Source organism: Patagioenas fasciata, chromosome 4 (assembly GCF_037038585.1).
Source record: "Patagioenas fasciata isolate bPatFas1 chromosome 4, bPatFas1.hap1, whole genome shotgun sequence".
Classification (NCBI taxonomy): domain Eukaryota; kingdom Metazoa; phylum Chordata; class Aves; order Columbiformes; family Columbidae; genus Patagioenas; species Patagioenas fasciata.
The window spans coordinates 39,011,921-39,039,507 of NC_092523.1; the positions used below are offsets into that span (position 1 = coordinate 39,011,921).

Consider the following 27,587-nt stretch of genomic DNA (forward strand, 5'->3'; position numbering starts at 1 on the left):
TGCATTAGAAAGTATTTATTCAAAGGAATAAAAGCACTAATGGTCATTACAAATTTAATATATTAAAATTTAATGCTGTACAAACATACATATTATTACTAGTTCTGATATCCATAAGTCTACAGAGACCAGGTCTGACGACTTGTGCCTTCAGGTCTTCTCAGAGGTGTTACTTGAGGTTTTTAACAATTCTGAGGTTTCTTCAATTCTGAAAATAAATTTTGTTTACACATAGACACTTATTAAAATGCGGTAAGAAACAGTTGACTTGCCTTTAACTTTCTAATGAATCCAAAATACTAACAAGCAGCATGAAGTCTTAAATTTCCTCTCATTCCCCTTTTCCTCTGCAATTGATTTGCATTTTAAATGCTTATCACTTATCAATAAACCTTAAGTATATACAAAGAAAGAAGTAACCCACGCAATGAAATTAAATCACAAAAAAGGCTACAGCTTTTTTTCAGGCCAGGCATTTACAGAATAGAAACCTCTTGCTAAAGAAGCATTATACAGCAATACATTTCTCTTCAAGTATAATAAAACTATTTCTTAAAAAAATTTTTATTACAGATCTCAGGACTAGTATCCAATACACCTTAGTACAGTTATCACAATGCTTAGTCTGAAATTGGTTTTACTTTCCCCGTAAATAATAAACACCAGATTTAAGATATTGTAGTCATTTTTCTGGAAAAGCTGCAAGTACAAGGGCATTCCTATCAGGAGATAAATAATATTCCTATTCCTTGTCAACCAGATTCTAAATACTCTTTAATCTCTGGTTAATACTATTAAGAATACTTTCTATTGCTTTCTAGAAACCAAAACAGTGATTCATCCCACAAATACAGAACTGTAAGTGGATTTATTATCCAGTGGAGTCATAAGGAAATGCCACACCTGATGTAGAGACCTTTGTGTTTTGGAACACATATGTATGTTCTCTATATGCCTTAGTCAAGTACAACTCCCTCTTGGGAAATTAATTCCTGATGCCCTTTCCTATTACTTACATTTTACTTATCCTTTCCATTCTTTGTCTTGTTGTCTCCTGCAATTTAAAAGCAAAAATGTTAGTGAACTCTTCAAAGCTAACATTCTTCAGACAACTTTCAACTTGAAAAATTCATAGAGAAAATGCGACTTTAAGCATTGTTTACATATCAAAAGGATTTTTATGAGAGAGACTTAGAAGTAGTTTTGCAGTTTCCTTGTTTTTCACTAGTAGTATATACAACTAAAACTAATGCTTACTTGCTCTCTTGACCTCAGAAATGAAATCAACTAAGTATTCGCCAGTTTTACTTACTTTTGAAATGTCTGTCAGACCATGAGAATTAATGGTCATGGCTTTGGTAGATGGGTCTATGGATAATGGTGAACTGCATCCAGACGACTGATGAAGATTCTCTGGCATCTCCTCCTTCCTCTCTGTATCTATGGAGAAATACTCATTTTTGTGTCACCTTTGTCTTTTTTTGCTCTTTTATTGCAAGGTCAGCTATCAAATAGCTTGATTTACAGTATGTAATAACGGAAGAGAATACATTGTTTAGAGAGGGAAAAATAAAAGCTACTGGTGAGAAACCAAAATAAGTTTACCATTTTATTAAAACAAGTAAGTGCAATATACTATGTATAACATACACAAGACAAACTCCAAAAAGATTATTAGGAATGCTACCCTCATCCTGATTACAGTGAAATCAATACTTAAAGTCTAATTATTTGGTCAAACATTTAATAGTAATTTCAAATAGTTCACATTATTTTTAGGGTAAACTGCCTGTTCAAACATGTCTTTAATTTGTGCTAATTCATCACCTTTTTCTTTAGCTTAAAATTTGTATGAAACTCTTGCTCTTTCCCTAGCTCTCCTCCTGTTGGAATAGGTTAACCATTCAGCAGAAACAGACTTTTATATTGGGAAGGCTTTGATATTCTTTACAATTTTAGAATACTACTGCCAGGGAAGAGAATTTATCATCTAGGAAAATGGTGTTCCCATATCCTTATTTTCAGTAAAGTCACCATCTATGTATCATACTTTTAGAACATGTTTAGCTACACTATTCTATATTTTAAAACATACTGAATTATTTTAATCAACTAAAATTTTAAAAAATGTTTCTTCTGTACAGCTGTGATTCATGAAGAACACTACAACCAGAAAGAGCATCAAAGCATTCCAAGTGCTGAACATCTCAGACAGAAGAGTTAAGACTGGCTGCATAACTTGTATACCTAAAATTCCCCAAATCACATTTTAGAAAAACAGGAACAATAAAATCAGAAGAATTCTAGAAGTCTGAAAACACAAAAATTCTCTTTTACAGACCATCAGCCTGTTTGCTGACTAACATACCTCTAAACTTATTAAAGGAAGTAAACATGTTGCAATCTTTCCAAGGCCTGTAAAACAAAGGTCCCAGTTCTGAGATTTCAAACTTCGACATAACCAAGAAACTGTCTTCCTAATTTCCATGGAAACAGGATTACTGAGATTCCCTGTTAATTTCAATGCGACAGCCCAACCCTGGACAGAAACACCTCATAAGTGGGAATGAGAAACAGAATATCCTCCTTACTACCAGTGGTAAGAATAACAGCTGCCATAGGGGAAACAGGCCAAATTAATAGAGAGAATGATGCAAGGTAAGGGCTACAGAGCTACTACTGAAGAAACAGAAGAATTACTTATAGCAAGGAGAATGTTTTTAATTTCTTTCCAACTTAAGGCTGATTCATTTACTTCTTGTGCATTATCAACATTAAATTGGAAAGGAAAATATTTTGTCTTGCCCTTCAAAATAAGAAAGCTTAGCAAAAATGATTGTTGGGTATCTGCTAACTGCTTCAAAAGGGTTAAAACCATAGAGAATGCACACCAGTGATTTGAAAAATAACACTGATTATGAATGAAAAAGCTCCAATTTGTTATGAGCTCCATTCTAAAAGCAAAAAAACAAAAAATGTGACATTGTTTTAATTATAACAAACCCACGGCAGCAAATATAAATTTATTCACTGCTCACAAATAGCTTTTTTTAAAAACATTACGATAAGTGCTTTGAAGTGCAGCCAGCATTATTGTTCTTCACAGCCTTAGCTACAGCACCTTAATTAAATTTGCATCTTCAAGATTTTTAGTAGAGTTATTTGTATGTATTAAGTACTATGCTATACATTTTCATTAATACTTTAGAAGATTGATTTACTGAAATAGTTTTAAAAGAATTAACTACAAACATGAAACGACTAGCAGACTAATTTCTAATTTGCAGCATGCATTTAAATTCAGAGGTCACTAAATTGCCATTGCCTATTTTAAAAACACTATTTTATACATGGTCAGAAATAAGTGTTTTGCTTAGAATGTTGATTAAAAAGAAGTAAATCAATACTTACCAGGAAAAACTGGAATCTTACTAGCTGTACATTCTTGACTTGTATTGCTGAACACTGTAGATAAGTCTCCCTGAAACACAAATTTACTGCATTTACAGCTATATGTCCTGTCCAAACCATCTTTTGACTGAACAAAAGTATATTTAAGTACTAGTTATGTATGGATTTGCTGTAGCATCCACACATATTGGCATTGCACAGATGTCTTTATAGGACTAAAAAAATCCAAGATTTCCATACACATATTGCATTAAAAACTAGTCCATTTCACGGAAGTTTTTTTAATATTGATATTGCTGTTCATAAACAGGTCAAAACCAGGTGTGAATGTAGTGCATATATAACTTAGGTATGAGCAGAATAAACAATCAGAGTGTTCTCGGCCTGTGCTAACAATGACATCTTGACATTGGCTGCCGTTACCTTAACAAAGTAAGTGTACCTTTTACTTCCAGTTCATATTAAGAAATGCAGCTCCTCAGCCCTAAAAAATTAGCATAAAGATGAACTGAAATTCATTCCACATAAATGGTTAGAACTCAAAAGTCCATTTGAGCTAGTTTCCCAGGCTCCTAAGTGAGAGAGCGCCCTGTTAAGGATGGGTGTCAGTTTAATTCGACCTAGCTTCAAAAAGGCTGTTCATAAACAATGAAACAAATTTAATGCTGTACTAACAATAAATGGGTTTGAGTGCAATTTTCTATTTTCAAAATAAAAAAATACAACACTCAAACAACATCTAGACTTCTTTTACCAATGAGTTACGGTTTGAAATCCCAGCCTTTGTGTGCTGGAGTAACTATATTGGTTAACAGGCAAACATTATATCTGAATAAGCTAACAGCAGAGAAATAGTAGGTATTGTGTGTGAAGAAGCTGGAAAAAAACCAAAAACATAACAAAACACCAAATTAAAAAAAAAAAAAATCTGCACTGACTACTTCTGCTCAATTCCTTTCATTGAAATGGATTTGGTAGCTTTCAGACTTTCCCAGAGTTAAATATACAGCTGCTGCTACTTTGGCAGCACTGCAAGACAGTTCTTACACTGTCCCTGTTATGTTAGCTAGATGTCAGAAGTTCCATGAAAAATGCAAGAAGAAGAAAAAAGGCGTAATTCTAAATTGCTTCTATCTCTGTGAAGCACAAGTTAAAGGGAATATCATGAAAGAAAGAAACAGCAATTCTCTGGCCCGAAGGATTATTACTTGGCAGTTTTCAAATGCCTATTGCAAAAGTTACAGTTTTTTAGACTTTTAAGTATAAAAAAAATAGCTTCTTTTGCTTTGAAAAAAGGCAAGCAACAATACCACACACAAACTAAATTCATATTTGCTTCTGCAGATGACTTCTTTCAATTATATGCAGTATGGAAATACAATTATCTTACTGGAAATTTGAGTGATATTAATATTTTCCAAATATTTTCCACATACTATTCCAAATCTTTGAGCAACTGCAATAAACACATTACTGAAGTAATAATAAACCAAATTTACAGAAATAAAAGAACAAGCCTAGTCTGAAATATAAGCTTTCCCATGCTGCTAATGTCATAAATGCAGCAACTGTCTCTTGAAGAGAATACGCTTGAAACAGGAGCAAAACCATCTATGGCTGTTCAGCTGGAGGCCTCTTGGAGACTGCTAGCAGAATGAAACATTATCACTGGTGGTGTAATTTGGACATATGTCCTTGAATTACAACATCCATAAGAAACTGATTTCAAACGGTAAATCACTTGAGCCATTACTGACCTGAAACTGTTTAAAAAAAAAAAAAGTGATTGAGAATGCTGATCTTTATCCTTTGAGCTACAGCCTTTAAAAATAACCTAATGATCAGCCTGAACACTTCTTCATTTCAGGACTCTGCATAACTAGCACATTTTCAAGTCACACAGGAAAAAAAACAGGGGCCTTGTATACAAGTATTAGTGACATTTTCCAGTTTGCAGGACCAGCAGCACACTCAGAGCTCCTGGTTACAAATAAATTCAACATTTTTTAAAACTACAGTGAAAAATGCAACACTCAACTATATTCCACAAGTGTTTTCAGCTTCTGGAAAGCATCTGACAGTATCTGAAGGATACACTTGAGCCACATACGCAAATACGCTTTGAAATTAAGCACGTGATCACAAAGTTGATGTTATGATTCACTGCGCCTCAAAATTTTACGTGTGTACATATATGAAATTATATAATGTGCATACAAGGACCTTTCAATAGCATGAAAAATAACAGTCTTAATGCAAAAAAAAGCTTGATTTGCTCTGATAAACATGCCAAATGTAGTGCACATCACAACTAGCACTTTCACACACCTAAAAAATGCAATCAACGTCATGGACAAGATATAGAAAGTAGGGGAGTGCAAAAGGAGAAAGACCATCAATTAGGTTAGAAATGTAAAAGAATCGCATACTAAGAATGTGACTAAAATAAGAATTAACTTTTCCGTTAACCTTGCATTTTCCATTGAGCATGCCATCTTTTTTTGTCAATATTAGTTATATAGAATGAAGACTTAATCTTCTAAAGAGAATATCTGTATCTGATTAGGTTCAGAGACAAAAAAAAAAAAAAAAAATCAGATATTTAACTGTATCAACAGCAACATTTACAGGTCAGCATAAGTAATTCAGAGTAATGCAGACCAGAATAAGAAAACCCTTAAATGTGTCACCAGCATGATGAAACTCTCAACTACAGAAATATTAAGCTTTCAAAGACAGCATAATTAAGGACTATTCAAAAGCTTCCTTCTACAAGTTCGCTAGGAAATATAAACACACACACACACCAATTACTAATGAAAACAGTTTTTAGCTACACATGTTTTTCTTGCAAGGAAACAATTTCCAATGGAGAGCTTTGCTTCACACAGCATTAGAAAACAACAGATCTTAACAGTTAAGAAAAAAAAACAAACACCAACTCCATAAACAGCACGTGCATTCAGATCATGCCTTTAAAAATAGTTAAAAAGCACGCATCAGGAGACAGGAAGAGCAGAAACAGGTTGATAACATAGTGCCTGGGCAATTTTTGTTATAGAAGAAAAAGAGAAATTAACATACCTTTTTGGAATGCAACAACAGTTCTGTTTCAAGAAGCAAAATTCGACTCAACAAATTATTCCAGTCCTTCTCATCTATGATCACCTTTCCTTTCAGTTTCTCTTCTAAACCTTGGAGTTTATCTTCCATCCAATCTATCTTATGAAGCTTTTCCTGACAATCAGCAAGTTGACTCTTTAGGAACTCAATCTGAGAATTATCTTCTATGACCTGAAAATACGGATAAAAATAGATGTTCTCTAATTTCAAAACCGATAAAAATCATCATTTGATCAAGGAATTAAGTGGAATCTTTCTCAAGCTCAGTAGCCACATTCTGCTACATTATAAAATCAGTTTTCTTTCAAAATTGCCATAATATGCCTATTAATGGAACTCAGCTTTTGAAAAAAAATATTCACTGAACTGGCTCTTGAAAGGACAGTACAATTTAACTGACTTTTTTTTTCCCAACTTTTTCAATTTTTTTATTATATATCTACTAGTTATACTTAAGCAGCATCCAGCTATCTTGTTAAAACCTTTATCCCTTTAGAAAAGCCCTGTAAGAAAAGTTAAGAATGCATGCAGACAGCAACTTAAAATCAAACTTCTTACTTGTTCACATTTAACTTCCACAACATCATCATCCAGGCACAATTCTTCTTCATTACCTCCCTGTGCTGGAAGGGGTAGTGGATGAAGGTCACCACTAACTTCATTTCCTGAGTGCCGTTCTACTTGAGGCTTCTTTCGAGCATTTTAAAAACAAACAAACAAATAAATCACTGGTGTTATTCATTACAAGAACATTTCCATTCATCAGTCAAGTAACTGACACAAAAGGCCTATCATTTTAGTATTTATTTATTTAAACTTGACAAGCTCATCCCAGCTGGTTGCAAAACACAGAAAGCAACAGCAAGCAGCTTAATTAAAAAAAAAAAAAAAATCATATAGACATGAAAGAACTGTAAAACAAATATGCACACACTTTAGCATATGTACTATGTACCTTAATCCCTTCCATAAAAAGTATGGAAGGCATTGAAGTCCTCTCTTGTTGTAAGGGTTGTTGGATTTCTAAGTGTGGATTGGGAAGTATGCATCTCACTGTATGTATTAACATATGTATAGACAGTTCCAACACCAAAACCACCACTCAAACATTCAGGAAAAAAAGTTTAACTAGGAAGATTGGAATTAGCTCTTGAGAACTATCAGGAAAATAGCCCTACTAGCTATACATTTCATTTCCTCTGTATGCTTTCCTTCGAGAGAACAGCAGACAAATTTTGCCTGCCTTTCCAGACAGATCAAGTCCTACGATCAACACCTGCGACAAAACAAAATTGCTTAATAATTAAGAACCCAGAATTACTAGTTTTGTGCAGCACCTTAACACTTACAGATTCCTAGATGTTTTACTGAAGCCAAAACTGTCCTCTTCTATGGAATGCTTAACGCACTCATGTATATCCCCATTCAATTCTACTATTCAACAACAAGAAGTGCCAGATAAGCATTTCCAAATATTTTTGGTGAAGTTTTCTGCACTGTTAAAAGCACTATTTTACCTCTAAATGGAAATAACCAATAGTTAATGGGCAGAGTCCTAAAAGTTTTGTACAATTTTACTTTGCATGCTTTTAGCAAAAAATATTAGGAAAGCTGTCTCTTCCACAGGCCAAGAGTAGCATAACATGTAACATCAAGTGTTATTCTTGTAAAACCAAAGCCAAGAGGATTGTTACATTAAGAAATCTTTGTCAAACAGATTCAGACAAAAAAGCAAAAAAGTGTTTTGAAAGCTACACTGAATACACTGCAACATTAGGCCAAACATATTTCAGTCTCCAAACAGGATATATACTCTTTTTCCAGTTCCATTTTCACTGTCATTGCTGTCCCTCCATTTGCTATAATTCAAATGGCAAACAACAGTAGTAGATCATTACCATCAAGACTTTGAGATCAACTACTTAGCAAATAAGAGAAGCAATATCCCCTGTATTTCAGCTATTATTTCATTCAACCGCACTTTGGAAAAAAAAAAAATGGTCTGGATCAAACATTAAAACCTAAATGAAAGCACATATTCCAGAACAAGCCTGGCTTGCTGCAAACATAAAAGCTCTTTTCATACCTGTTCAGAATTCAGAGCATTGCCACCAGGATGAGCAAGGACATTATCACAATTTGACCACACTTCACTTTTAAAAGACCTGAGTTTTTTCCGTATTAGGCATTTAACCTTCAAAGTGAAGAAGAGGAAATATTATGCTTTTAGAAATTGATTATTTTCTAGGGGGGAAGAAGGGAGGCATTGGGATGGGATGACACATCCCATTTTCTGCCATCATTGGAAGACAGGAATATTGCGTGGCACACACACATGCACATTTAAACCTCTGCAGTACACTAACGTCTAATAAAAATTAAGTATGACCCAGCTCTACAGAGAAAAGAGATTTGGAAGTGAATGTCATACTCATACACTCATTAACGCCTATGTGAGGCTGCATCAAAGCTGGTCATAAAGAGAAAAGATAGCTTGTACCACAGTTGAACAACAAACAAATGTGAAAAAATATGTAGCTATGCCCCCGATAGTGACCAGTGAAGTCCTGAAGACTGTTATAAACTCAAATGAAACAAAATCCTGTAAAATATAAAGACCGAAAATTCCTGTTATTAAAGCATACACTGATAAAAAATGCCTTAACAATGTAAAATACATATGATTCATGAAGATAATCTGATTTGAGATATATACCACTGCAACACAAATATAAATATCATATTTAGATTAAATGTTACCATAACTTCAGATGGTTTTGCTTTGTTTTTACATTTACATGCAAAGTCCACCAAGTTACACGTTCACTATATTGAGAAGCATAGAAGAAAATAACATCATTTACCTTAGATACCAAGTTCTACATTTATCTTCATTCTAATACTTTTTTGTTTATACTACAAAGCCTTGGCAGCTTTGTGTCTTTTGCACATGTAACAGCACTCAAGCATCTTACAACGAAACTTCATACTAAATTTCTACCTATTTTGACAATTAGCAATGCTGCACATTCAAATAAAATGGTATTCAGCTTCTACCTGCACCATCAAGGAAGTCAAAAGAAATTTATAATGAAGTTACCAGCTTAATCTGTACCTTATTCGAGTTACTTAATTCCTTATGTTTTTTCACCACACAGTTGATAATGTCACAAACAATTTGCATTTTTCTTTCCGCAAAGCCAAACTGAAGAAACTGTTGTTTTGTTAAAATCGGTTTATATTGAAATTGATCTCGAAGAAGCTGCAAAAAAAGAAGAGTTTACTTCAATTTCAAAGTCACCGTGTAATTTGTTGTAGAAATGGCACACTCAGGTTCTTATTTTTCTACAATCTTTTTATTCTGCACTTCAGCAGTTAAACCTCTTCTCATTTGGTTATTTATATATTCTCAGTTGTTTCTTCTAACAAGAATTTCAACATACCTCTTCCAGTAACATTTCGCTCACACCTCTCTTGTAAAGTTTATCTCATAGTCCTAAGATTCATGAAATAAATGATTGTTGACATTAATATTAAAAAAGTGCAACAAAAACTTTCCAATGTGAATGAACAATAAAAAGCTGTATTAATCTCAGCAAATGCGTCGGAGGGCTAAGTAAGACTCCCACAGAGCCTCTTTGTAAAGGAGTCTCTGTACTTAGAAAACTAGTCTGAATAAGTGAGTACTTGTTAACATATCAAGCCACCTTCTATAAAGAGGTGCTTATAGATATTTTTAAGGACAGTTCAAAATTGATTCGATTCAAATATAAACTGTTAAGAACTGGACTTTGCATATTAATTGTGCATTAATTGTGTTTTCATTACAATTATTGAAGCTCATTGTGATTTTTTTGCTAGTTACCATCTCTTCTAAGGTCACTTCTACAAAACTTACCATGTAATAAATATTTCAGTGTCCTTCACAACTAACATAAAAACCAATATTATTGATTCTACCATCGTCTCAAAATTGAGATTTGGCTAACAACATTCAACCCTTATTTTTATGAAAATCTAAATAAAAGCTTGCCACACAGTGACTTACTACTCATCTTAAATCCTAACAGAATTACAATTCACATTCACTGCCAAAAATTTTCACTTTCTAGTAAAACTCATACATGTTTAATTCTTATGAGGCCATACTCAAAATTTTGTCTCTTCTGCAAAGAACATGAACACAGATACCTTATAAATAGCTTCAATAAACCGCAGATCACTCTTTGCTGTGAGTTCCACATCGCACTTCACCAGAAGTTCTGCTATGTAAGTTGAAAAAGATGTAAAGCAATAGCTGATGATAGGTAAAAATGCAGCTGGATCTCCTTTTACTAACCTATTGAGAAATAAAAGTATTTTACACAGCAGAACATAACAAAAGCCTTTCACTACTTAAATTTAAACATTTAACTTCAGAGGTGTGTCCATATAGCCAGCATGTTATACCCAAATATCTCTTTCATTTTAAGGTGCTTTATTTTTTGAGGTGTATCTCATTCAGCAGTCTTTACTATTACCTGTAAAACAGTCAAATCAACACTTTTGTGACCCTCATATAATTTTTATATTTTCAGGTCAAAAGCCCACCAGTGTTTCCATCTCAATGATCAACAACATCTTTCTATCTTAAAAGGATGAAATTTCCTGAAGAAAGTTTTGCTAGCACTTATAAAGAAATTAGAAAACGGAGAGATCAGTCAAAGAAAAGAGAAAAACAGCAGAAGAAAGAACAAGATAGTGATACACTTCAGGATTATTCTAAGGATTGCTCAGAACAGCAAAACTGCATCCTTTTATCTTTCAGTTCACATGTATCAAACCCCAGCTTCTCACAGACATATGCTCTGCTTACTCATCACTGAGTGCAATGCTAATATTTATACAAATCTTGTTTACACATCTTGCTGTCATCATGTATCAGCATAAACTTATTCACACTGCTGCTTACACTGTATAATCCACGTCTCTTGGATAATTTATCAAGCGAAGTCCTTGTTCTATTTTTCTTAAACTTCCTTTTAGGTCTCCTGTTGCCATTATTCCAAATGCTTTTCTTCTTTCAGATTATGAAATTAATGTAATATAGTACATTCTCTGCCCTAAAAAAAAAAAAAAAAAAAAAAAAAATTTACACAAAAATTACAAAATGCCATAGAATTCAAAGGGGTTTGCTCCCCTTTTCTAGACACTACTATTACCAAATTGTTACAATATAGCACAGAGCTACAGCTTGATACCAACTAACATCAGCCATCAACTTCATTCATTCTAAATAGGATCAAGTAGTAATCCTCAATCCTTAACTATCAAAGATCTTTAAAGGTAAATATATCTGAAAGCATATTACAAATTTAGGTCTGGCTAAATCCACTAAAACTCAGTGAAAAGTTTCTTTGCTGTTTCCAAGGCATAGGAACTCCACAAGCAGTGAAAACCTGCATTCTTCAGTTTAGAATGCTTCTTATTTTTTAAATAACCCACTAAATAAACTCAAAATTGTTTGGTGGGAGGAGAGGCAGGAGGGGTAACAGACAATGTAGATATTTAAAAATAGGTGCAAGTTTATTTGGACTGTTACCAAAAGGCCCCTGTTTAACTTCTACATTGTAACATACAACTTGGGAACCCACTTCTAATTTATTGTGAGCTTTGCTTCACAGAAGAAAGAGACTCATCTAAGGACTCAGTGCAAACAACAAAAAGGTGCCTTTCTCCCTGTAGAATTATCCTGCAAGGAAACTGAAGACTACTACAAGAAAAAAAGGGGGTGGGGGGAGAAATAGAGGAGAAAAAAAAGACAACAAAAGAGAATCAGCAAATCATGAAAACACCATCATCTAAATCACTTTTTAGATCAAAGGGATAAATACAGGCAGCTCACACTTTTAAAATGTTTTACTGAACAGAACTGATTAGTAAATTCTCAAATGGGGGAAGAGGAGACTGGAAGAAAATAAACAAACAAATTGCCATAAGATATCTAAATATACTGGCAACCCCCCGTAACTGGCAGGTAGTAAAAAGAAACACCTGTAACAGTACCGTCAACTGTCAGTATTAATACTAAATTTAAAGAACCCTGTCCCTCGCTCCATTGCTTCAAAATACATTTATATTTAGAGACAGCCTACCAGTACTATTTTCTGTATCTTGCAAGTGTTTGTTTGTAAGAAACCAATATTAGTTCTCCTCCAACACAACACCTTAAAAGCACAGACTGGATGATAGCCCAGCTCCTAAGTCACAACTGAAAACAAATGGCCTGCAGCTTAACACTCTGGACAGACTGACAGAACTTGCGAAAGTGTATTAGCAAACTGCCAAGCTCAGTGATATTTTTTTTTTTAATGGTTTAGACTAAAAACAAGCCGGGGGAAGGAGAAAGTTAGAAGTACAGAAGCTTGATGCGTCTCTCAAAATCAGTTCTCATTCCTCTTTTCCTTGAGATCTGCTTGTGACTGGCTTAACTCTCTACAGTACTTGCCCTAAAAGCCTCAGTAACAGTAACGATTTCAGCTACGAAAACTTAGAACAGAAATTTACCGGTGAATTTTCCACTAGAACCTGGGAGAGAATTGCCTGCCACTCTCTTCATTGACTTCCTTTTATTGCCAGAAAACAAATACTTTGAAGCCTACTAATTCAAGCAGTGAAGACGCAGTGCCGTACAACCTATACATGAAGTGATATTCTCAAGATACAGAATTTTATACAATTTCTTATACTGACACATGAGATTCAGACCAAAAGACCAAATGTTCCAAAGAGATTACGTCTAACCTTGTCAGGAATCAGCTCCCATGGATACTCCAGTTTGCAACTTTGGTCCTACTCATTAAGACACTGAGTCTTTTTGAAAGGAACTTCTTGATCGCACACTTCACTTATGGGGGGAGGGGAAACAAGGAGGGAGACAGACCACAAAAAAAGGAAAAAAAAAAAAAAACAAACACACACAAAAAAACCCCACCCACAAAAACCACAGTTAAAGCTTGCACTGACAAATGGTCTGTTTTGGTTTATTTGGGTTTTTTTTGTTTATTTGTTTCAATGTTTGGTTTTGTTTTGGTTTTTGTTGTGGGTTTGTTTTTTGGTTTTTTTGTTTGTTTGGTTTCTTTTTTTTTTTTCTTCTTGTGTCTCTATCATGTTTAAATCAGAAATTTTCCAGAAGATAAAAACTCTCTTCCTCTTTAATCATTAGGTTCTGGTTTATTAGTCATGCTACATATAAGTACACAACACTTGCTAAAGGTTAGGGACAATTTATCCTCAAGTATTCAGAAACTGAGACAACTGTTCTTCCTGCATTACCTCAGAAAGTGATCCACCCCATGGTTTTGCCATTTAACCAGATACCAAAACAGAATTCTGACATAAGACTGAAGCCCTAATCTGAAATGCAAATACTCACAGAAGACACACTTACAGGAATTCATCTGATTATATAGGTTGTTTCCCCAAAGTATCAACAATCCTTTCTTCACCAGACCTCTAGATGCAAAAAACGGGCAACTACTGTCACTAAAAACTGAATAGCTCAAGAGATCACAAAAATAACAGAGTTAAGTTCATCAGGGGAAGGTGAACACTATAAAAATTGGCACATAGATTTTGCCTGTAGGAATTCATGACAGAACAGTTACGGAGCATTGGCTATCCAGAAAAAAAACAGGTATAAGAACGTTTTAAGATATGATAGCCTAGAACTGTAAGTAGTTTAAAGAACAACTCCTAAAACTACATTCGGTATTCAAAGACCTAATGAATGTGAAACAAACAAACAAGCACACAACACACAATGAAAAAAAAATGCAAGTTACCAAGTATCTTAAGACTGCCTTTAAAGTGCCTAACAAAAAATAATTTCGATTTCTTCAAGTTGTATTTAGAATCTTCCGTTACAGGGGCGCAGGTTCACACCATTATGCAGAGACACAAAAACCTTACGGACAAATATTGCACTGCGCTGTCGGGCCAGCTGGAACAGACACGCTTCAAGAACACAGGATAGCTGCAAACGAGTGAATCGCTCAAGGAACTGTGCGTCGCGGGCTGGCTGCTCTGGGCGCCATCGAAACACCGGCGGAAAATAAAAACGCGTCCCTGCCACGAGCAAGTCCTGCTGCATTCCCGGGGCCGCGCCAGCGAGCTGAGGCGAACTCGTCAGAGAGGACAGCTGCCGGCTGCCCACTCGCCTTCGCTCTCCCCTAGACCAGAGACCAAGCCCGCCCCGTTCACCGCCCCTGAGGAGAGGGAAGGCCCTGGACTCGGAGCCCTCCCGCGCCGCCTGCCCCTGAGAAGGAACAAACCCCTTCCCCGAGGCGGGGATTCTGACGCTTACCCGCGCGAACCGCCGCCGCCCCGCTGCAGGACCAGGGGCCCTCTCCCGCCGGGCCGCCTGTCCGGGCCGGCGGGTGCCCCGCTGTGTCCCCTCAGGGGCCCGCGGAACACAGCGACTTGCGGCGGGCACAGACTGAATCTGCCGCCGCGAGACCCAACGGCCGCTTCCGCTTCCTCCCCGTCCGTCTGCGGTGACGTCACTTCCAGCAACAACACTAAGCGTCAAACCTGCCTGGCAAAGAGACGGGAGGTGTCGGTTTCCCTGCGTGCTGGAGGGCCCTCCCTGGCTCCTACCCTCTCTCCCCGCCGCCGCCGGGAGCTGCTCAGCCCTTTCCTGCCCGGCGAGGCTCACGCACCGACTTCGGCCGGGCTCGTCGCGGCGGCGGTTGGGACCCGAGCTCGCACAGGTACGGGCCCCTCGGGCTTCCCTCAGCGGGGAAGGCGGGTGCAGACGGACGGGCGATGCATCCAATCAAGAGCCGGGGCTGTTGGAACGGCCCAATGGCGCGCGGGGGCGGAGCCCGCGGGGCCAGGCCCGCGAGGGTCCGCCGAGCGGCGGGCGGCCGTGGCTCGGTCTGACCCGGCCGAGGTCCCAGCTCAGGTCCCGGCTGCCCTGCGCGGGGAGAAGCGTGATTCGGGGAGACGCCCGGGAGGTGGTGAGTAGGGCGGCTGCGGAGCTCTTGGGGACGCGGCGGGGGCAGGAGGGCAGCCGCGGCCCTTGGCGGAGGGGGCTCCCCGAGGCGCTCCCGTCAGCTGGAGCGGCCTTGGGCGGGAGAGAGTGCCAGTGAGTGTCAGTGCCCGGAGTCAGGTTGGAAACGCTCTCGCGTTAGGGGGATCAGCAGGCCTCGGTTATGAATGCAACTGCCACGAAGGGAGCTTCGATAACGCCAAAGGAAGGGACATTTTCTTGTTGGGGTGATTGTGGTTGCAAAGCAGCAATTGTAGGGCCAGTTTACCATGAAGCGCAGGAGTTTTATATCGAGAGTGTATGTTGTGTTTTATTTAATAAAGTAGAAGCCAGTATCAATACAGCATTGATCTAGATTTAGCTTTTATTATGCTCTTCAACACTGCAAAAGAATTATGCAGTAACAATGTAACTTGAAGAAGATATGATTAAAATTGAAATCAGACTCTGAGAGGTATCAGCGCCAGAGAAGATCAGTAATTTATAAACAAGCTTGATGTTGGTTTTACTGTGATAGGTATTACAGCCAAGCTGTCAAGAGGTTTCAATTATTAGGTAAAGTTATATAATTGGAAATCTGGAAACACATTTGAGTGGCCTGTTGAACCTGGAGATTGCAGATGTATGTTCAGAATCTTAAAACTATAGTTCTGGACATCATTACTTAAAGGACTTCATAATAACATTGAGTTTACTCATATTGTTTTACGAGTAAGCTCTCAAAGCATTCATCCTGAATTACTACCAACCTGAAAGTAATTGCATGATGGGGAAAATGAGATCCAATGTAACAAATGTCATATAAGCTGCTGGATATCTACACACGTATTAAAACTTGTGGATTTCTGGTTCTAGAATGGTTTGAATTTTGTCTCACTTCGTTTTTTCTTGGAAATTTCTTCAGTTGGTACTTAAAATAGAAAATCTATTTTTTATAATTTTTTACATTATAAAAGACTTTTAAAATTATTTCTGCAATGATACCTTCTGTCTAAGTATGTGAGGACATTATAAGGATGCTAGTTTCTAGAACGACATAGTATTTTTTTTCTGTCTTGGAGCCACTTCTAGTGTTAAGTAAATTAGAAGCAATTACATTGTTTGTGACATACAGCAATTAGCTCTTGTGTGGGAAGAAAAACCCTGTGAGCACCAACAAGAACTGTTGGTATTCTTGTTAGCTCAGTATTCTTTAACAGTATGTATTTTGTGAACAGGGACTTCTAGGTGAATATTTCAAAAATATATTAAGCTAGCAACTAAAATCTGGATATTTGATTTAGGGCTAAATAGGAACACTTGGTCCTCTCTGATCACTACTAAATTCTTTTCAAGTAGCGCATATAGGACAGAAAGATAATCTGACTTTGAAGAGGTTTGAAAACTATTACAAAATTGCCAGATACTTACCTGATAGTATAAAATTAGCTTGATAATTGACTGGGCACTGCTGGTCTTTCTCTGTCATCTTTCTGGTGTGTTATGATTATGAACCTTGTCACTATGACTCCTAAGGATCTTCAGAGCCTTCAATTTCCTGTTACTAATTTTTTCCTTTTATTTAAACTATGTCCAAATAATTAATATTTTCAGAAGATTTTTTGACAGTTGGGACTTAAATGTGTATACAAATGTGGCTTTGTTATGATATAAACTAATGTCAGAAAAGATGGCAAAAATGCTAACAAAATAAATTCCTTAATTTGTCTTACAAAAAGTTATCTTAACAAATAGATTTCTCCATTTAACAGAACTTTCCTTTCTCTCTACTTGACATACAGAGTTTACCTAGAAGAGGTTCTTTCATTAAAACTTTTGTAAAATATGAGGTTTAATATTTAAATGTTGTCATATTTTCTCTTGCTGATTTCTATTGCTTCAGATTAAGGACTTGAAATAATAATGAACAACTACAAGCACTCACTCCTGTTTCTCTCTGTCCCTAAAACTAGTATTTTGCTGTTTTATCATTTTGTTTGGAATCGATGTTATATTTTCAGCCAGATTTTATTTTTGTTTTTACATGAAGAGCTACACTGAAAAAGTGTGCAGATTATAATTGAGTTACATCTGCATGTGTATGTGTACATTTACCTCTTTCAAAACCATATTTTTTTTACATAATTGAATTGAATTATTATTCAGTCATTCAGATCATCCAATATCTTCCAAGAGTGAATGCAACCTCTAAATTTGGCATCTGCATATTTGAAAGTGTAATGCCTTGTTGGCAGTGTTCAATTTACTCGCAGGGCTAAGGTCAAGAACTGGTTGAAGCCTTCCAAGATATTTAGAGATATCTGTTTACAAAATACTGTACTTAATTAATTTAAAAGCTCATATACAATGCCTAGCAAAATGGAACTCTACCTTAATGGAATCATCTAGCATGGTGATAGTAGCTGTTTCTGAAATGTTGTATTTGGTCAGAAATATTCTTTATCTGCTCTTTCCATCCCTTAGGAAAGCCTCCCCTCTTCCTTCCAGCCCTTGGCTGTTCCTGCCTACCCACACAAACTGGCTTTTAGCTTGATTCTTCACTGCACTTCACCGTATGTTCTGCCTGCTCAGTGCTGGTAATAGGAGCAGCAGGCGACTTGATGGGTTTATGCTTGTGGTCCAGAATGGCAGTTCTGACACACCTATCGCTTATTCATTTAATAGCTCTTGATTTTTATTGTAACAGGATGTGGTGATCCTCCTTTCGCGTGAAGGTTGGTAACATCCTTCTCCTTGGAGAGATTTATTGCTTAAAATCAGGAAAAAGTGTCACTGAGCAACTGTGGATATGGGAATGTCTCTTTTAAAAAAAGTTGCTACCTCTTATTTTAATCTAGCTAGGCAATGAAAAGTAAAGGCAGAGTTCTTTATCACATGAAAAAAATATGTTCTATTTTCAGCTAGAAGTTTCATAAATTAGTTGCAAACACCAGCATGAGTTATCAAGGCCCAGTTTCATCAGACCGCTCATCCTTGTGTTACCACCTTTTAAATGTCTGATTGTGGTATAGTTTCCTCTTGTGAAGTTGTTTTACTGATAGCCCTAAGGACTTTTAAAACTTTTATGCTACTCTCAAGAAAATAAGAATACCTTCATTATGCATACATTTTTTGCAGCCAATTGTATATCCTATTTATGAGGTGACTTACTAAACTTTTTTTTTTTTTTAATTTGCCTGATTATTTATAGCAGTTGATCATGGTTTAACCTGCCTCTGTATGATAAAATAATTAAGCCAAATATATCATAGTTCAAGATAGAATAAAAGTAATTATTAATTTATGTGAAAACTAATGTATTACTGAATTGAAAAATGTGACTACAGTTTCCTCATAACTGGTACCTTACTTAGAAATGAATTCTTAAATATTCCCTCAATGGATGTGTATATGTATGACTGCTTCACCAGCTATCTGAACCTGTCTTTTATCTGTTTCATCTTGGTTATGCTTTTTTTGTGTAATTTCTCCAGTTTCTCAATTTTTCTTCCCATAATCACTCACTGCATCTGTGGCTTGTTTCTTTCTGATTATGTAGGACAGTTTGCATTTGTGTCCAACCTTTAACAGTCAAAGTCCCATTTTTAATCCCTATGCTAACAAAATATAAATAATTTCAAATACCTATGAGATCCTACCAGACCACGCTATAAGTGTTTCTTTTTTTGAAAGTCACCATCAGGAACCTGCAGATGCCTCATACATTCACTTTAATGATCTGTCATCATAGTAAAGGTTGAAAAATAAGATAGATCACCGAATATACACCACTTGTGATGCGATGAAGACAACATTCCCGTACTGAATGGTACATCGTACTTTAATTTTCCCCCTCTTGGTAAATACAGGTGGTTACTGAAGTTTGAGCTGTGGTATTGAGAAATCTTGATAACTGACTATCATTCAGGATCTGTTCTTTTTATTACCATCTGTAGCAAAGTTTGACAAAAAATAACAAACAGGGTGATAAGTAAGATAAAAAAGGCTTATCATGAAGGTTTTATGCTACTGTGCAAGAAAACTTGAAAAGATATTTTGGCTGTTCAGAAACAAGAAACTAAATTCTTAATGGATTATCATTGACGTTGTTAAGCTTTGTGTTAATGTCAGTCACAGCCTAGTTTTGTGTGCTACCCGCTACTGAGGACATTTTTATTTATTCTTATATTTTATAGAACTTCATTAAATAAGGTATCTTTATTAAATTCTAAAGGAAGTCTGAAGATAATAATTCCAAATGTTTTGATGGTTAAGGCTTAAGTTCCATAGGACATAGATAATGTTTGGTGCTGTTTGCAGAAGCTTATTGTTAATTTCATAACTCTTCAAGCATAGAAACTTTTTAAAAAAATAAACTTACCTTTTTTATGGTTTTTCTTTTCAGTGTTTATTCAGTTGCTCCATTAGAGACAGATTACATCATCAGCATAACTCTGACAAAACTCATTTTTTTTTTATTCAGATCAGCCCTACAATTTCATTTTTCTAGTGTGTGCTGAGTCTATCTTACAAATATTTATAAAGAGTTGCCAACATTTAATTTGGATTTTATGTCCAGCAGGCTCGCAGATGGGTCAAGGACTCTGGAGAGTTGCTAGGAGCCAGCAACTGCAACACCAAGGATACAGTGGACAAGGTTATCTTACCAGAGAACATGGTAGGAGGATAGCTACAAACAACGTTTCCAATACAAGCCATCGCAAACAAGCCCAAGGAGGCATTGATATCTACCACCTATTGAAGACAAGAAAATCTAAAGAACAAGAAGGATTCATTAACCTGGAAATGCTGCCACCAGAGCTTAGTTTTACCATTTTGTCATACCTGAATGCAACTGATCTCTGTCTAGCTTCATGTGTCTGGCAGGATCTTGCTAATGATGAGCTTCTCTGGCAAGGGTAAGCAAACAAACAAAAAGTATCACCAGGACGTAGTGAAAATAGCTATTAGATTTTAAATTTCTCAACATTTGCTTTCTGTCATTCTAACCTTAGCAAAGGTTTCCTAAGTTAAATGAGATTTAACATAAGGGAAACATGAATATAGTTTAAAAATGTGTTATTCTGGATTTCTAATTACTGTCAGGTATTAGTGGAGATTAGTGCTTACACAAGTATGCTTGGTACAAGTATACATGTGTATTACTACACACCTGTTATTTGATATATCATGGGGAAAAAAACAAGGACTTGTCTTCACTTTTGTATTAGCTGAAAGCATATCTCAAATGTTTGTACAATTACTTCTCTGAGCTTCAAACAAGTATGTAGCTTGAGCAAACAAACCTATTCAGCTCAAGCTCCAAGTACTAAGGGATGGGAAGTCATCTACTGTACCTGTCTCAGAGCAACTTAAGTGTATGTTTTTTGGAAGATGGTGATGAAAAGGGCAAAGAAAAGGTCAGTTCTGCAAATGTGCCAGGTGGAATTTCTGCAGTCTTAACTACTAAAACACATTTATATAACATAGGCAGAGTTTGTATGTCCAGAAAATAAATAAAGGAACATTCGACCAAATAAAATATCTTAAGATCAACATTTAATTAAAATAATTTTCTTGGAAATTTGATGTTTTACAACACTAGGAAGGACTCATGAAATCATGCCTGTATTTAGTGTAGATAGTCAGCAGAACTTTTATCTTCTTTCACAACATAGTCTTACCCATTAACAGACATTATTTAGTGTTACTGTAATAGTTGGGATGTTGTTTAGGTCCTGTTTCTTTTCCTTTCCTTGTGTTCTACATCTCTTCCTCCTATTTCTTTGTTCCTCTGCATTTGAATTAAGCAGCTTCCCTTCCTATCATGCTTTATGAACTCAGCACTAGGATAATGCAATTATATCTTCTTAGTCACAATTGTTCTGCTGTTGGGGACTGTTGTCTTGGCAGGAAACAGGAATTCTAGTGAAGATCCTGCTAAGCTAAAATTTATTTGAAATAGCTTGACAGTTGAGTAAGTATGCATTGTATTGCTCTCAGTTCTTTGTATCAAAACCAAGCTAAATAGAAATAAGTTCCCTGGACCAAAGCTTGAAGATACTAGAGCTTCTTAACTGTATGCAGTCTATATTCTTAATGTACAGGGGGAAAAATACGTATTTTCCTCAAGAGTTCATCCTGGGAAATAGTTCAATCATCTTTAGTGAAATCTTCCCAAATAATACTCAGTTCAAAGCATACACTTTGGTAGTGAAAATGTGTCCTGGTTTAGTAAATTAATAAAAATCTCAAATTGCATAATCTCTGTAGACATCTTGGTCTTCAATATTCCACCTCTACTGGATGTGTTTGAATTTAGGTTTTGGCAAGTCCTGTGACTGCAGCTCCAAACTCAGTCCAAATAAGACCCAGGTTCCTGAACTGAAAACAAAGTTTTCCCATGTCCTTAGTGGCTGCCTTCTGAGTCCTAAGCATTGTGCCCAATTATTTGCAAAAGAGATGTGTCAAAGCTACCAGTTCAGTAAGGAATCTAGATAACAATCAGAACACCTAGAGTGTGAAATTTCAAGGGAATTTCAGATGGTGTCATCAAGTATGCTGAGATCATAGACAGAAATAAATGACACAGATATGGAGTGAGGGTAGAAGATATAGAAGGATGGGGCTGGATCACATGATTAAGAATAGGCAAGAATGGAGAAAGGATGGTCAAGTGGAAAAGGACAGATGGTGAAAACAGTGAGTTAATGGCATAATTTTGTGCAGATGTGTCCCACTCACTGCACAACTGGGACACAGGAAAAGAAACACCATTTTTTAAAACTGTGATACTGCTGTAGGAGAGCAACTTGTCACAGTTTGCCAGTGTTCAGATACTAGGAGTGCCAGAGGTCTCAGCTATGTGAATGTCATCATGATGCCACTTACTGGGAAATGTTTTGAAATTGCACTCAAAGACACCAAAACCTGTGTGAGAAGAAAACAATAATCATATAAATTAAGACTTTAGCTACACACATGCAAAAGGCTTCAAAACTAAGTGTTACAAGCAACCTGTTTCTAACTTCTCCTGTAGTTTGTTTGGCTTTGCAGTGTTCATTACATTTTGCTTTTGTAAAATACGTGAAATACAAAAAGAAATTTTGATAATAGACTCATTCTATTTTCATAGGTTGTGCAAATCCACTTGGGGTCACTGTTCTATATACAATAAGAATCCACCTCTAGGATTTTCTTTTAGAAAATTGTACATGCAGCTAGATGAGGGCAGTCTCACCTTTAATGCCAACCCTGATGAGGTAAGTGAACTGTTGCTGACAGTAATAAACCGTTAAAATAATTGTGATTGTTGCTTTATAATTACAACCATACTAAAAGCCAAGTTTTAATAAGTGCTTGTTTTGCTGTAGGAGTGATTAATACTAAGTTACAGCCCTATCGTGATCTTTTTTGTTTGCATATAGTACCTGTGCACATCATTTACATGGCTTGCCCCTTAAGCCTGACCTATGAATGCCAGAAATTCATAACTACGTATTGACTTAGGAATGAGGCAGAGATCCTAACTGAGGAGACAATGGTGAATTTAAAAAGGATAATAATATGCTTATATAAATTAAAGTGCTTCTGCAGAGTATGGGTTTGATCCTACTTCAGTTAAGGCAGGATTAGGTGTAAATTAACACCAATTACTTCCATGACAATTATGGTTTCTTGTAAGGGATTTTTAAATATTTCTACTATCAAGGAGCAAATCTTGAAATATTATGAAAAAGATGTACTGCTGAAATATCCTAAAGATGAGTTTGACTTGATTTCTGTGGATGTTTGTTATGCATAATCTTTCTTTGTAGTATATAACAACATATATTCTAAAAATATCCCATGTCAAAATAAAAGGTTTCCATTTATTAATTCGTGTAACTAACTGGAAAAGTCAGTTTCTGCTTTTGCTCTGTCACCTTTCAAAGAAGAAAGAAGTTTGAGAGTAGACAGCTTTTGCCTGGGAGATATGCAATTAACACCCAAGTGACAAAGAGATTGTTGTGTACACAACCAAACTGCTGCTTCATGTGTCCTAGGGAAAGAAGGTACACAGCCCTGAACAAAAAGTAATATTAACTTCCTGCATATATTTATATATACACAAGGAAGTTGTAATTTAATAAATCCAAAGTAGGAAGAGGATTAAGATACATGAAAAGAAATGCTTCTAAGAGCCAACAGTTCACTCTGCTGATATGATACAGAAAACCTGAAGTTGTGACCACGGAGTGAAATTAATAAAGCAGTTGTATGAATCATTACAATAATGTGATCTGATTTAAATTCTTGCTTTATCTCATATTCTGCTTGATAAAGAAACCCACTACTTTTATTAGTCACAAATTACAGAATTTTGTAATTACCCTGGTAGGCCTCTGCTTTGAACTGTGATACACAGTGTTGAGACATCTTATCAGCACTTTGCCACTTGAGTGATTAGCATTGCTTTCCAGCAGGTTTTTACTGAATTTAGTAATAAATGTAAAGATTTTCAGATGAAATGCAATATTTAGGTAACTTGAATGTGTTTTCAATAATATATCAAGTTTTAATTGGTAATAGCTTTGTTCACCCAAATTTTTCTTTGTCTTTCAATTTGTTTTAACATAATTTTGTACTGTCTTAGTTTATAATATGCTGTTATATTCCAACCTAATTTAAAGTAATCTTGGTAGGTTTGAAGCATTTGGAACCTTCACAAAAGGCACTGAATAAGTCATTCATTATTTTTAGAATAAATTAAGACCTGCAAAGTAGAGCTACCTTATAGTATACCTAAATTAGATATTAAATGTATTATGCTACAGTTACTTCTTCTGGGTTCGTTTTGGTTATATTGTACGATAGTAGTACCAACAGTCTGCTTCAGGCCTAGTGAGAGATGAGAACCTCAGGATATCTCCTTAAGGGCTTCTGTTCCTCTCTCCCTGTGGAGCACCATAGCCTGGTAGGAATCATTCAGGGCCTGAGTTTCAGGAGAATTCACAAATACTATTACTTTTATTGTTTACAACTGTGATATTGGCAGAATTATTATTATAAGGACACTGTGACTGAAATTTATATGACATTCCACTATTACAAATTGCACCTCCGAATTTCCTGCCAAACTCTGCTTTACATTTGATAACAGACCTGATCAAATTACTATAAAAATAGGAATACTTACAGCCACAGGAGCAAGATTCTCCAAAGGACACCGCCCATGTCATGAAAATGGGTAACCAGGCTCCACAGCAACAGCTCCAGAGCTAGCGGTGGCTCACGGGGTAGGGAAGAGCATCTGCACTCTTTGTGGTAGGATTCTCTGGTTAGCCATTGTTGTGTGCATGGTGTTGTGATATCTGCTGTAGTTTAATGTGTTGATTGTGTGCATGAGCTTGCGTAATTCATAGCAGGTGTTCACATTCTGCTGAAATGGTGTGTCTAATCACATTACATGTAATATGAAAAAAATACTCCAGTGCATGTTTGGTTTCTCATTATTTTTTTGTGTGTTGGTTTGGTTTTGTTTTTCATATGGCAGCACCATGGTAGCCAAGATTTTGGAACTTGGTTTTTGTTTCTTTGGGGAGAGGGGGTGGTTTAGAGTTAGCGCTAACACTTGAATATTAATATTGTGGTGTTTAATCTGCCTGCATGGTCTCTGCTGTATTTTATTCTAAGGATTGTATGTGAAATGTTCCTCATGCAGTGCTCATTTCATATCTGATATGTTTATGACTCAGAATTTGTAAGCAACCAGACGTTATTTCCCACTGTTTTGTATACTGTTTCTAAATCCCTACAAAATATTTTGTCAAGTTTATTACCTGGAGTTATGCTTTGTATTTAAAATTGGAACTGAAGATGGAGAAGAGAGCCCTTTGGTCAGGAAAGAAAATCTACTTTTTGTTTCATTCTTGATTATAATGATCCTAACTGATTCTGTTCAATAGTCTTTATTTTTATTGATCTATTGGACTCTGGACTCTACTGAAACACTCAGACTTTAATGAGGTCCGGATTTCCTTTATGTAGCATAACAATAAAATACAGTAAGACAATGCTTATACTAAGCCTGGCTTTCCACTTTCTGATTGTCTTATTCATTACCAACTGCCCTTAGTTTTTGCCAGGGAGGTCAGTTTCCTGACCTTTTCTTGATTATAAATGAATTGTTAGCCACTTACATAAAGCTACCTTACTGGACTTTTGATCATAGATAGTCTGTAGATGATGGAACATTTACTATGCTGTATATTTCTATGCAAATTTTTTGGAAAATTATCCTATTTCATAGTGATCTACTAAGCAAGCCAATTTTGAGATGCATTGATTTATCTGTCCTTAAGAATATTAAAAGTATGTGTATGTTGTAGAGAGAAGTAATTTTGTGTGATTTGTCTAAAAAGTTGGAATGGACCAGACAGCTGAAACCTTCTGAAAACTCTGCATTACTCTTTCATACATTAAGATTTTATCCAGAGCTGTTTGAAATTCAGTGTTAATATTCTTGCTGCAAAGGCAAGGTATCCTGAAGGCATCTCTCCAGATTGTCTAATGTGAGGAAAGAACGTGGTAGTGACAAGCAGGCTGCTCATGTAAATTAGGCACGCACAGAGCTACTGGAAATCTTGGTGGTTGTACTGTTCACCTAACTACTCTTCCACTAAATCAGAATTAGAAGAACATACTGTGTGTGCTCATCCTGTGTTGTTTCCTAAACATTACATAGACCTGATAGATCGTTGCACAGATCTGCCTACCTGACTTCAGTGAATGGTTTCCTAGGAGAATCTCCAGAAGGCTGATAAATAGTTCTAGCATAGATTTTAATAGTGTGTAGAACTACTTATTTCAGCTAATATACCTGCAACAAGCAATCATTTTAGCTACCAAAAGTGATTTGAAGTATGGGTTCTGAGAGGAATTGAAGGCAGTGTTTACAGTGTTACAAAAAGCAGATTAAATGACATGCTGTAAATCATGTAAATAAATTTCATTTGCTGTGAGCTAAAATTTGAAAACATTAAAAAGGAATCAGGTTTCTGTTGTTGCAAAGTATTTCTGGTTGCTTAGGAAGAAATAAAAAGCGGTTAAAAGTGATGGCATGTGCTGAAGTATATATTGTTTATACCCTGATTATTTGTGAAGAACATGAGGAAAATGAGAATGCACTCACAGAGAAAGATATTGTTAAGCATTATGTGTGGTGGGTGAGAGACGGAACCAGAGACAGGGAATAAAGATGCTTTACAAAGACTTGGTTGGTGCCCTATCAGTTGAAGATCCTACCTTGAGCTCAAATCTAGTTCATGAAAGAGATTAGTTCTGACATTTACTGTCACAGAGAAACCAACCCATTGTCTGTCTTAAAGAAGGTGGTATTTTCATCCTGCCTCATCTATGACATGCCAGGTATTTTCTGGCTATGTTGCACAAGTGGTTGCTAAATAATTGCAGCAGGGATAGTACTGAGACCTCTTCACCAGACTTCAGTTTATATTACATTAAGCAAATAGTTATTACTGAAGCAAATGCATAAGTGTTATTAAGGCAGAATATATGCAATGGTGATGTTCTGCTGCTGGTCTTGTATAACTTGCAAAAAAAATACTTGAGGAATTAATATGCAGTTGATGTTCATTTTGATTTCACATTTTTAGTTTCCTATTTAACTCTAATTCAAGAAAGTACTTAACCTTACATTGTCCATCCATATTATGGGCAAACTTTGGACTTAAATCCAAGCTTATAGTGCAGTACATGTTTCATTACTGTCCTAAATAAAGATTCTTAAAATCAGGGCCTAAAATCGCTAGGGTTTTGTTTTGGCAGTTGTCTTACCTGTATAAAAAAATATTATTTTTTTTCATTTCATAAAACATGCTTTAAACAAAACAAAACAAACAAACAAGTGTCCTGATTAACTGCTTTTTTCTATAGATACATATAAGCAAAAATTATGGAGTGGTAAAACCAGCTAGATGATATTACGAGTATGTGTTGACTTTTCACTGGTGTTATCAATATCTTACACATATATTTTGAT

At 36.0% G+C, this 27,587-nt stretch overlaps 2 protein-coding genes across 14 annotated transcripts in view; one reads left to right on the forward strand and one right to left on the reverse strand.

The window, feature by feature from the left end:
* Nucleotides 1-15,306, reverse strand: CEP44 (centrosomal protein 44). Of its 5 annotated transcripts, none has more exons than XM_071807697.1 (11): nucleotides 15,172-15,306; nucleotides 11,486-11,636; nucleotides 10,726-10,873; nucleotides 9,650-9,796; nucleotides 8,621-8,728; nucleotides 7,093-7,224; nucleotides 6,496-6,705; nucleotides 3,412-3,481; nucleotides 1,313-1,440; nucleotides 1,017-1,054; nucleotides 1-208 (listed from the first exon to the last, which is right to left on the reverse strand). In XM_071807697.1, the coding sequence occupies exons 2-11, from the start codon at nucleotides 11,572-11,574 to the stop codon at nucleotides 151-153; spliced, it is 1,128 nt and encodes a 375-aa protein (XP_071663798.1). In that variant the 5' UTR covers nucleotides 11,575-11,636; nucleotides 15,172-15,306; the 3' UTR covers nucleotides 1-150. The 5 variants fall into 5 exon arrangements, with proteins under 5 accessions (XP_071663798.1, XP_065692553.2, XP_065692550.2 ...); XM_065836481.2 differs by having other exon boundaries at nucleotides 7,093-7,221; nucleotides 14,879-15,306; XM_065836478.2 differs by lacking the exon at nucleotides 15,172-15,306 and adding an exon at nucleotides 14,879-15,076.
* The window catches only part of FBXO8 (F-box protein 8), a 17,137-nt gene continuing 4,601 nt past the window's right edge, over nucleotides 15,052-27,587 (forward strand). The window contains exons 1-4 of one of the 9 annotated variants that reach the window (XM_065836483.2): nucleotides 15,461-15,533; nucleotides 19,238-19,373; nucleotides 20,124-20,463; nucleotides 22,680-22,806. In XM_065836483.2, coding sequence (XP_065692555.1) covers nucleotides 20,135-20,463; nucleotides 22,680-22,806 — 456 coding nt within the window. In that variant the 5' untranslated portion in view covers nucleotides 15,461-15,533; nucleotides 19,238-19,373; nucleotides 20,124-20,134. Of the gene's footprint in view, nucleotides 15,285-15,394; nucleotides 15,534-15,577; nucleotides 15,662-19,237; nucleotides 19,374-20,123; nucleotides 20,464-22,679; nucleotides 22,807-27,587 lie in introns of those variants that run through there. The other 8 variants (XM_065836485.2, XM_065836488.2, XM_065836482.2 and 5 more) reach the window with 8 other exon arrangements.

Excerpts from the sequence above, each read along its gene's own strand:
- CEP44 (XM_071807697.1), bottom strand. The coding sequence starts at position 11,574 with ATGGCAACAGGAGACCTAAAAGGAAGTTTAAGAAAAATAGAACAAGGA. Across the intron at positions 10,874-11,485 it reads AGAGACGTGGATTATACAGT|GTTAGTAAAAGGAGATCCAG; the intron begins GTAAGCAGCAGT and ends ATTTCTCAATAG. Across the intron at positions 6,706-7,092 it reads TGGAAGTTAAATGTGAACAA|GTCATAGAAGATAATTCTCA; the intron begins GTAAGAAGTTTG and ends CCGTATTTTCAG.